Raw genomic sequence first — 12,430 nt, forward strand, 5'->3', positions numbered from 1 at the left:
TCTTGATATGTTATACTGAGGTGTTAAAGTGTAAATATAGCCACTGACCAGAGGACATGATTAATTGGACAGTATATAAACACCAAATATAAATATTAAACTTTGAGTAAAGGTTTAGCAAGATAAGCTGCAATTTTAAAAACTTCAAATATATCCTCTCATTTTAAAAAAAGATTTACTAGTGCACTATTTTTTTATTTTTAAACCGTATACAGAATATTAATCAGATGGGATTTCAAACACCATCTGCATAACAATCTGGAGAAACACATCTACAAGAGTTTCCTAGCACCCTGCTGTATTTTCTAGAGTATTTGCATAAGTATCCTAACAATCCCTCTTCAAAGTGAAACAAAGTGTTCAAAACTATTAAGTGAGAGAGGACTAAAAACCACCAGTTTAATTGAAGTTAACATCAACAAAAGCAATGCTAGGATTTTTCAATATTTAAGTACAGTTACCAATTCATCTACATACTACTTTCAAAATTCAACCAATTATTGAAATAAAACATTGGGCTAAATCCAAAGGTTCCATTCCACTCATTAAAGGGACTGCCCATCCATGGAAATAGTCATCAGTGATTGAAAGAAGTCATTTCATGCATGAAACAGAACCTTTCAGTTCAACCTCATGATTTTACGTTTCAGGATTTGTATTCCTGCAGTCATACCCATATGATTGTAAACTGGTTGGCAATTAAGAGAAAAAACTTTAAAAATAGAAGTAGAAAATGCTCATTCCCTATTCAGGCCATTTCCTCAAAATGTAATATTTTTATTGACTGTTCAATAAAAGAAGTCTGCTGTTGAAACACACCAGACAATTAAAAATAGATAGCAAGAAACTTCAGAAAGACAGTTTTATTAACAGGAGGCTTAGTAATTTTAACAGTGTAGTACAATCATGTCATTTTTCAGGAATGCACCATCTCTGTTCCTGTCAAAAGTTTCAAATCCATGAATTACAAAATTTGTAATACAGCCACCACTTCATTGCAACACTTTCCCACAATCCTTGAATTACTGTACTGCAAAATCCTCTCATGATGCAGCAATTCAGCATGTTTTTTCATTCACCTAACACACTGGATGACTAGAATAGAATGGTTGCCACTTGCACGTCTACATTATGCCAAGGCTGTGCACTTCAGATGTTCCATCATACCCAACTCAAATGGACACTGTTTCCCTTTAACTGGAATCAGAATAGCTCAAAATGTTTTTTTAAATATACAATGATTTGCAAGTGTTTTTTCAGGCAACTTGTTGAATCTAATCATGGGCAGTCTTTGATTTGCATCTTCCCTCTTTCGTAATAGAGTTCTACTAAGAAAGTGACAATTCTACATAGAATTTGAACAATGTAATCTATTGGAAAGACTTTAAGAACTCAATGTGTGACGGGAGACATTTCAATGCTTTAATTACTTAAGTGATCATAGCAATAATTCACAAGATTTCATGGAATCATAGTAACACAAATGATTGCTAACAATAACACTTTGCATCAGTCCCTTATGTTCACTTAATAAACCAAGAGATTTCAGAAGGGTGTGGTTCAAAAATATACACAACATACAGAGTATACAAAAACCAAGTGATGAGGATCCTATCCCAACTGTAACATACAATCCTAACAAATCCATCTAATCAAACAGTTATACTTTCAAGTTGTGGCATGGTATGGCACCTCCATGTATTCAATATTAAGCATACAGTAAAGATGCAGAGTAATAAATGAAGGTATCTGCACTTGTGGAAAAAGCCTTTTCTATACAGTCAGTTGAAATATGAACTAAAATTATTCCACAAAAGCTGGAATTTTACAGATTGTTCTGTTTATGTATAGGAAAACTGCCTATATGTTTCTCAATGTACATAATTTCACTGTCCATACACCAAGAATCTTTGAAAAAATAAGGTACATAAACAATCTGTGTATACTTAGACTTTATTCAGTTGCAAAGTTAAACTCAGGACTTTTAAGCAAAATAACCCCCCAAAAAACAAAAAAACTTTGACCTGTGTAAACAAAGAAATTCAGCCAGCTTTTAACCAACTCTAGAAATAGCTACTTCCTATTTTACAATAGCTTGCAACAGCATCCACTAAGAGATCACTAACTTCATCAAGACAGTTTTCCTCATCCAAGATTTCAAAAAAATAAAAATAAAACAAAAACACACACAATCTAGACTCCTTGATAAACATTGCATGGTTAATTTAGCATTAGCAAACTTTTTCTACTGATGAGAATCCTTCTTTATGAATCTGTACTGGTAGAACAACTGCACATTTTCCCTTGCAGTGATTGCTCTGTAAACAATTAAACCAGTCAAATCAAAACAAATGGAAAGTTTAAACAATTTATAGGTTCTAACCTGGAGCTACTATAAAACAGTCTGAATGCATAAATCACAGCACTAATATCTATTCTACAAACATTTTATATTACCAGCTACCCTAGAACAAGTTTGACTTTTCTTGAGCCTATTGGCCTGTCATTCAGATCAACAACAGCTGCCATTGCTTCATCACGAGATTCAAATGCAACCATTGCTTCACCTGTTGGCATGCCCTTTTCATTGTATTTTAAGCACACTGAACCTGGGATTACTTGGTAACCATAGAAGAAATCCAAAATTTCATCCACTGATACAGTAAAGGGCATATTCTGAACTTTAATGACAGTTGGCCCTGGCTTTCCAGAGCCAGCTCCAAACCCAGGTGGCCCAGCAATATGCAAGTTTCCAGGTCCAGGTCCAAACCCTGGAGGTCCACTTAAATGTCCAAGCGCACCACCTAGACCTGGAGGTCCACTACCAAAGTTAGGAGGAACAGTTAAATTACCAGGCCCATTTCCAAAGTTCTGAGGACCTCCTGTGAAACCTGATGGCCCAGTTAAATTGCTAGGCCCACCTCCAAAACCTGGAACATCAATTCCTGAACCAGGCAGACCACTATTTCCAATAGAAGGCATCCCTGGCCTTGAATCACCAAAGCCACCTCCTATTCCTGGAGGTGGAAGAGGGGGGCCAAATGCGTTAGACCCACTGAAATTGCTGGGAAAATGAAAAGGAGGACCACTGTTTGCATCTTTGGGGCTATTACCTATGAAAGAATGCTTATCCCCACCAGCATTCTGCACTCCTGGCATTAGTGCACTCCCTTGCAATGGCATTTTCAACATTTTTTTCCCCTGGGAGGGAGGATTTCTCTCAATTTCTCTCATTTCTTCAAGGGAAATCACTCTTAGCACAACATCTCTCCCATTTAGTTTCTTTCGATGCAGGCGCTCTGATTTACGAGCATCTTCTTCAGCTTTGAACTGGACCAGTGCTTGTCCTAAACCTTGCCCATTAGTATCAACAAGAATTTGTATAGAGTTCTCTTCCACTGCCAGCCCCTCTAGAAACTGAAGGATTTCCATTTTAGTAATGTTGTAGGGGATATTGGATATATGTGCACATAGTTTAGAAGGGCCAGTCTCCCCTTCAGTATTCATAATGATCTCACGCTGATCATAGTTGAAGTTCTGCAGTCTTTTCCGAATCATTTCTATCTTTTCTAACATAGCTTTTTTTGTTATGGGATGTACTTGAATGAAACGATTTCCAATGTACTGCTTATGATGACATAAAGCTGCTTTGTAGTCAGTTTCATTTCTGAACTCAACAAAACCTTCACCAAGTGCTTTCCCATTGGGTCCATAAGCTATGTAAATACTGTCTTCCACAATATCCAGCTTTTTAAAGAAATCTATTACATGCTTGTTCTCAGATTCAAAAGGAAGTCCTTTTAAATAAACACAGAAGCCCTGGTCATGTGGTGATCTGGATCTGGATCTTTTCTGACCATTAGGTGATTTTGACATAGAGAGAGTCTGAGGAGAAGGATGGTTTTGTCCAGAAGGACCCATGGTTTGCTTGAATGTTATATGGCCTCCTGCAGACACCCACTGTCTCTCTGTTGCAGGACCAACTTCGACATAGCGTTGAATCATCAGCATCCTGTTTCGCTTCAAGGCTTCAAATGTATCTTGAGGAGAACAAAACTTAACTAATCCATTTCCATTATTTCGCCCTACATGATCTTTCAGTATATGCACTGCATCCACACGAAGTCCATGAAAAAAGTCTTTCACATCAGATTCTGTTGCTGAGAATGGCATTCCATGCACACTGACATACAGATCATCTGGATTTATAGGAAGTGATTTCACACCACTTTGAGAATTGATCTGAATAGGATTTATGGGACTCATGAACATTGGATTCAAGTTAGTGCTCAGATTCATGGCTGTTCCAGATCCATTCATTCCTGTAGGCAAAGGTGTTACAGGTGGGGGATTCATTGGAGGCATTCCTGATAAAGGAGGCAGAGGGGTCATAGGTGGCACAGGAGGTACAGGAGGTATTGGGGGAACTGGGGGAACAGGAGGCAGTGTAGGTACTGGAGGTGGGACAGGGATGGGAGGAATGGAAGGCATTGGGGGCAATGATGGCAGAGCTGGAATTGGAGGTATTGGTGGAGGTGGTACTGTGTTCATTGAGGATGCTGTACTAGGTATGGTGGAACTAAAGGAAGGACTTCCAAAAGTAGCACCAATATTAGGAGGAGCAGTTCCCATACTGGCAGTGGAGAATGTTGGTATGTTTTTGTTGCTTTCATGAACGGAAGTAGCTGCAGTAACTACGCTAGGAGAGGGACTGTTAAAGTTAGGTACTGTCGTAGGAAGAGTCACCCTGCTACTTATTCCAGAACTAGGTGGAGGCCCAGACCTGCTAGCATTTGCTGGTGGCATATCTAGATTTGCTGTTTCAAAGCGCCTGCGACTGAGTTCAATCATATTCTGCATTTCAGTTTTACTGCTCAGCAATAGTGTTACTTTGGACCCTTTAATGGTACCACCTGTGCGCATCATACCCAGCCTTGCATCTTCATCAGTGGCAAAGACGATGAAAGCCTCACCCAGCTCACCCCCTACAATATGCACGCCCCCATCAGGAATGGTCAATCCAGAGAAGAAGTGGCGAATGTCCATAGTCCCCGCCACAATTGGGAGACCTTGTAAGCGGATGACCACAGCCATGCTGCGCTGAAACACACACACCTGCAGATGAGAAAAGGCAATGGCTAGGTCAGACTATTTAAGACACCATATGCTTAACCTAGATACCTATGTTTAAAAGCTCCTGCAGATCTTAAATCAATTTACAATTTGTGATCTTTATTCATGCAGCTTTCTCTACAAAGTACTTTTAAAGCATGATTGCATCAAAGCTTTCCAGTAAGTTGCAATATGGGATGTTAAAGGCTGTTGACAAAAACACAGTCAAAAACTGGAACCAAGACAAACCCTTCTGGAGAACACCAGCTTCAGATATGACAATCCAAAAGCAAACTTCTTGCGTTTAGTTCATTTAGCTCAAGGCTGGAATAATATTTTAGGCTCCTGTGCACCAAAGAACTTTTTATTTTTAAAACACTTATCTTATGTCACATTCTTATACTCTAGTCTCACACAGGAATGCATAACTACTTCAAAATTCCTATACATCACATTGCTTGGTATCTAGAGTCATGGAATCTCTCCAGCCTATTCCTTGCTCCTCACTTTTGTTCTTTAAAAAAAAAAAAAAAAGAATCTTCTACTATGGAGCTTTCACAAAGCCATTAATTCCTTTATACAAGCAAGCCAATACTTAGTTTGGTGTTTGGATGGAAAACTCTAGAATTACCAGGCACTGCAAGATGTATTTTAGAAGTCAGATAGGAACCCGTAATACACCTCTCCTGTACCCTGTGTTTCATTATGTTGCTGTTTCAGATAATGTCACTCTGAAATAGCTACATAGTACTGTTACAAGCCTTCCTTAAAAAAAAGGGGGGGGGACTGGCATCTCTAGGAAAAAGAATGTGATAAAGTAGTATTTAAAATGTTCATTTTATTAAAAAAAACCTTTTTTGTTAAAAGAAAATGCTTTTAAAACCATTCACCAGCTTGCTAACATGAAGGGATAAAAACTTACATAACTGCTTTTGAAATATTGTAACATTTTCAATAAATTGGCTTTGATTTAGTTGAAGCTCATCAGAAGAACCTTCCTTTTTCCTTATGGTTGCAGAGAGAACTATAAAATGAACTTTAGCTGAAACAACCAAGTAGCCAGTAGCCAGCAGTATGAAAAATAAATGCTCCAACAGTGCCATGTTACCTGGGATTTACAAGCACGACATTTCCCCATTACTAAACAAAAATCAGGAAACCAGCTTATGTCACCAGAATATTGGAAGCAAATTTCATTTAAACATTTTTTTCAATATATCTATGCTAGATTAAAGAGGCAACATTCTAAGTCATCCACTAATAATGCTAAATCTCATGAAGATACAGAGAGTATTTCACATTCATCCCAATGTCTAGGTGCTAGAAGGGCTATTGATGTACTGGATACTGTACATCATAATTGGTAAAAATGTCTTTTTGAAGTAAAGACTGTGAAATAAAATAAATTTCTAATGAAATTTCAAACACTACTGGTACAGAATCTAGATTGGCACTCAAACTTTTTACTTCATGAATTGTAAAAGCTTTCCCTAAAAATGTGTCCATTTCATTAGTTACAATGGCAAAGCAGAAGATAACTGCACATTTGAAGGACACACTATGTGTGATATCCTGATCATATGATTGAAGAATAAATAGCATACTGTGCTAAATTAGCAGAAGAACTGGCAAAGCAAGATCCTTTGTATGCTAAACTGCATTGTTACTTATTCAACAATGCAATTAAATGGTTTTATTAATTTCTGAACCAGCTCATTTAGTTCCTGGTAGAAATAATTATACAGTGGTACCTCAGGTTACAGACACTTCAGGTTACGTATGCTTCAGGTTACAGACTCCGCTAACCCAGAAACAACACTTCAGGTTAAAAACTTTGCTTCAGGATAAGAACAGAAATTGTGCTCTGGTGGCGCAGCGGCAGGTCCCATTAGCTAAAGTGGTGCTTCAGGTTAAGAACAGTTTCAGGTTAAGAACGGACCTCCAGAACGAATTAAGTTCTTAACCCGAGGTACCACTGTAATTATAAGAGTTATTATTTTATTTAAACCCCTCCCTTTGGGCTGATAACGGTGATTTTGTGTTGTAATATATTTTGTCCAGTTTTACAATGTTGCTTATATTTACTGTAGTAAGTACAGTCATACCTCGGGTTGCGAACGTGATTCATGCGGGAGGCACGTTCGCAACCCGCAGCGCCGTGTCTGCGCACGTGCGTGACGCAATTCAGCAAATCTGCGCATTATGTCATCTTGCACTTCTGCGCATGTGCCGAAACCTGGAAGTAACCTGTTCCAGTACTTCCAGGTTCGACGCGGTCTGCAACCCAAAAATGCGCAACCCGCAGTGTTCACAACCCAAGGTATGACTGTACTCTTAATCAAAGAGTTTTCTTTAAAATAAAAACTCTCCTGACAGTGAGAGCTGTTCGGCAGTGGAATTTGCTACCAAGGAGTGTGGTGGAGTCTCCTTCTTTGGAGGTCTTTAAGCAGAGGCTTGACAGCCATCTGTCAGGAATGCTTTGATGGTGTTTCCTGCTTGGCAGAGGGTTGGACTGGATGACCCTTGTGGTCTCTTCCAACTCTATGATTCTATGAAAACAGGTTTGAAATCTGAAGTGTCACCTTTAAGATGTTATGACAGTCACAAATACAAATTAATATGCAGTAGATTTGCAAATGAGAAATGGAAAAAGGCTTTTAAAAAGTTTATTAATCCCTAATTTAAAAGCACAAGAAAATGTAGATTATTCAAATGCAAGCAAACAATTTAGTACAAGTTAAAGCAAGCATTCAGAACTAGTACAACATATTAGTGGAAAATACGAGTAGCTATGAAATAAATCTTTATAATAAGGGGTAATAACTTAAGTAAATTAGTGTATGATTGTTACAGGAATTAATTTTCATTTTTGTTTCTATGCAATATTGAAAGTGTGCTTTGAAATAAAAATTAGAATGTGTTTGTGTGTGTGTAAATCTCTCTGTCTCTCTCTGTGTGTGTTAACGATTGTTAAAAGTTTAGTCTATAGTACCTACCTACTTCAGTAAAAAAAAAAAAAACCACACAAACCACCTATGGCTATGTAGGGCACCTTCCAGTAATAAAATAATTACACATATTAAAACTCTCAGGGCAGGGTTGTGGTTTTTGGACAGCAACATGTACAAAACATTTATTCTGCAGAAGTGTTATAATCATACTTATAACCTAAGCAGGAAAATCAAAAGAGTGAATAGACCTATTCAACACATCATAAAAAGGCTAAAGCATTTTTGTTAAAAGATTGAATAAGCTGTAAGCCATGTTATATAATATTGAGGGTGTCTATGACTGGAACCTTTGCGCAGAGGCTCAAGTTCTATTAATATCTTCAACTGGTTTTTTAAGAAGATTCAATTTTGCATGTTCAAGAGCCACCACAAATATACAGTGGTACCTTGGTTTAAGAACAGCTTAGTTTATGAACAACTTGGATTAAGAACGCTGCAAACCTGGAAGTAGGTGTTTTGGTCTGTGAACTTTGCCTTTGAAGCAGAACATGTTCCGCTTCCTGTTGAGCGTGTTCCATTTGTAAATTGAGTCCCCCGCTGCTATGGGAAAGCACACCTTGGTTTAAGAACACTTTGGTTTAAGAACAGATTTCCGGATTAAGTTCGTAAATCAAGGTGTATTGTCCTTTGGCCTGAAGATATTACCACAGTTATTCAACTGGTGCTCCAGGATCTAAAGCAGACTGCAATAGCACCACTACCAACAAACAAATGTACAGGCAGCGATCATTTTTTTATGTGTCCAACTGACACACGGCCGCACAAACGCTTATTGCTGTGGACCTGGACGCTTATTGCTGTGGGCCTGAACATGAGTTGGGGGCGTAAAAGAGTAGGCTTATGTATGCTCCGATGTGTGCAGGAACAAGGAATGCAACTCCGCGCAAATAGGGCAAAGCCTGTATGATGAAAATTAAGTATAAATGCCCAAACACATGTCTGGACTGAAGGCTGGTCCTTGGTCTGAAAAAAGTAGAAGCCTCCTAATCTGATCTACATAAGTATTTCACTTGCACTATGTGCACCAAATTTCTGATCTTACACAAAAATAGAGACATGCTTTCAATCATCGCTGGTCAGTGATACAAGTACGCAATGGTACTGTTTACAGCCTTATCTTTCTCTGCAACCAGAAGGAGTTTTGAGATAAACCAATCCAGATATATACATTCTATTAATCAAAACTATTAAGTCTGTCTTAGGAACCTGCTGAAATATTGAGACACCAAAGTCTTGTTCCATACTTCATCACCATAAATGTCATTGGTAGACCATAGGAACAGGGCCTTTTCTGACAAGGTGCAAATATTTTGGAATGTCATTTTGAGAGATGTCTGCTTGGGCCCATCTTTATTTGTTTTCATGTGGGTAGTTCACAAAACTTTTGTCTTTTATACTTACCCAAAAGCTATGCTGTACCTTTTATTTTATACCACACTGTAGTTACTGATGTTTTAGGTTTAATAGCTGCTTTGATTATATTTTAGATAAGAGAGCAGGAGAAAAATATTTGAAACTAAATTATTAATCTTTGGGCCATTATCTCAAAGAACACATTTCTTCCATAATGTCATAAAGCTGCCTAACATGGCCTTCCATTTTAAATAATTCATTCATCTGGAGATACTTATTAAAAAATATAAGACACAAATGTTTGCACAGCCATTTAACAACAATTCATAAATGTTACATAGAAGACTGAGCAGCAAAATAGTACAGTTCTCCAGAAAACAACAGGCTGTAGATATAACCATCATGGTATATGTAAATAATGTTTTTGGGGGCAGGGATATATAAAAATCTGACTTCACAAATATATAGCTAACACTGATGTGCATCACAAAAATGTATTATTTCAGACTAAATGTATTATTTCAGACTAAACACCAAAGAGCTACAATTATAATAAAAACGTATTCAAACACCAAATGCAAATTAAAGACTTAGCTGCCAAGCTTCAGCTAGGAGAGTAGAACTCACCTGGGTTTTGTTTGTTTTTAAACCTACATGGCTAGACAATTTGGGTAACTACACAAAACTTGCTATACAGAAGAGTTAATGGTGTTTTTAAAACCACATAACCCTAAAAAGACATCCATCTTAAAGAATTCTACTCACAGAAAGTTTTACAAAAAATAATCACAACTAGAGGCCAACAGGGGGGAGGGACCTCCATATATTTTTGGTGATTTAAACTTTTAAAAGTAATTCATGTACTGGCTCTATCTTCCTGAGTACTATGAATTATCCAAGCGTGTTCAGTAAGCATAAATACATCTTCAGCATCTTACCTGCCAAGAGAGGTGTTTTTTTTTTTCCTTAACAAGTAGCAGAAGCCAAGGCAATCCTGTGGGCAACCAATTAAAACCAACTTTTAGACTGCAATAAAGAATAAATGGAGGCAAAATCAATGCAAGAAACACATAACTAAAAGTTAGCAGTCCACAATGTGCTGTGTATTATGACAGTCTGGGGCAATGTCCATCATAAGGCACTCTAATACATGGGAACCACAAGTTTTGAGTGCATGAAGTACACATTTATTGGTCTTTTCCACAGCTTCACACGTTTTGATAGCAACAATTACTTTTATTTTAAAACAAAATATACCCAACATGAGAATGAATACAAACAAAAAGCCAGAACACATTCATTAAAGAAATTAACTTTTCAGATTTGCATTCTCTCTTCAGATAGCTGATTTGTCTCATTTCAGAAAGAGGGCAAGTTTATTTTTCCTGATCAAGAAAACTAGAATAGTTTTCTAATGCTACAACTTCTCACCCAATTAAGAAGAACTTTAAATAAACCAAAATACAACATCCTTTCAAAGTCATTTCACATTTGCTGAAGCCAAATCAGACTGCAAATACCTTACAATACACCTATTTATTTAACCTTGTTTATTTTAGAGCTGCAGAATCAAAATACAATCCAAGATAAGTTGCAAACAGGACAATCTTCTCAAAGCTCTGGACCAAACAGTATTTCACAATCATTGTGTCCAACGTTCAGCAAGTTTATATACACTAGTACTTAAACACACACAACCCTAATGTAATCTGGCAATCCTGATCTGCAGATCCTGAAAATATTTTCCATTTAGAGAAAGGAAACAAAAACGAAGAATACTGAATTCCACATGTCTCATGAATGGCTTGACAGGCAGTTCTATGAACAGGTGATATCTGTAATTATGCCTCATTTAAAGAAAACCATATTTTTTGCCGACCACAGGAAATTAATCAAAACAAAGACTTTCAAAGCACAAACCAACATCAGCACCACAAAACTTGAACAGTATGAATTCCCACATAAAATCTGAAGTAAAACACCTGTCTGAACAGCAAAAGCAGAGAACTGATTCACTTCCTGACCTTATAAACTATTTACAATTTAAGATTAGGACGTAAATTAATTCATGTGAGAATTATTCAGCACAAGCCAAACTTCAGCATCTGAAATCTTTCAATTATCCTGGTGACTATTTTTTGTACAATTTGAGAGATCTCCTTTTTTCATTTCTAAATAACTTGAAAGTTTTCCACATGGTAATTTCACTGCAAAATATAAGTGCTAACAGATATTTTTCTCCAACCAGTTCCCAGTGCACATTTCTATTCAACAAAAGGGTCTGCCATCATGCTCAGTTTTCCCCCTATTTTCTGTGGCTTATGCCGCATGCATAGTTCCAAGCAAGCATGTTCAGAAATCAAAAACCATTTCAAAAAAAGCATACTACCAGATCTGCTGAGATATTCTGTCATATTAATTTATCCCTGGTCTTAATGACTCCTTTGTGCCCAATGAATACTCTTTGCATGTTGCCCTAGAGTTCCGAAATATACACAAAAATCCCATAGAACCTATTATAAGCTTCTTTTTTATTCATGAGGTAAGCAGAACATTCCTAAGTACAAAGTAACTTTCCAACACCAAGCATTTTCTTGGAGCCTTGTTTCAAACGTACAGTATTAAAAATGTAGGCTTACTATGCTTATCAGTAGCTGGGGAAGGGGAAGGGAAAGTGTGCTGGAATAAGGGATTCACAACTGAAGACTCAAAGTCAACACAAAACTGAAGCCAGTATTTCCTAATAATCAAAATATATAAGAACAAATAATTTTTTAAAATGAAAAGCCTTTTTATAGCGTCTTAACAGTTTGTACCTTTATGTAAGTTTAGCTGTTCTATTGTCAATTGGCAAATTTAATTCCTATCACCTTCCTTTATTTTGGCTAATTATAATCAATTACCTTACCAACTTACAACAGCCCTATTGTTTAAAAAGCAAATATCCTTACATT

General features: G+C 37.1%; 1 protein-coding gene across 1 annotated transcript in view; it reads right to left on the reverse strand.

The window, feature by feature from the left end:
• RBM12 (RNA binding motif protein 12) overlaps positions 1–12,430 on the reverse strand; it is a 49,309-nt gene that overhangs the window by 35,606 nt on the left and 1,273 nt on the right. The window contains 2 exon segments of the mRNA XM_033153194.1: positions 2,473–5,115; positions 10,415–10,502. Of these exon segments, the coding sequence (XP_033009085.1) occupies positions 2,473–5,094 (2,622 nt within the window). The 5' untranslated portion in view covers positions 5,095–5,115; positions 10,415–10,502.

Source organism: Lacerta agilis, chromosome 6, assembly GCF_009819535.1.
Source record: "Lacerta agilis isolate rLacAgi1 chromosome 6, rLacAgi1.pri, whole genome shotgun sequence".
In the NCBI taxonomy this organism is placed as follows: domain Eukaryota; kingdom Metazoa; phylum Chordata; class Lepidosauria; order Squamata; family Lacertidae; genus Lacerta; species Lacerta agilis.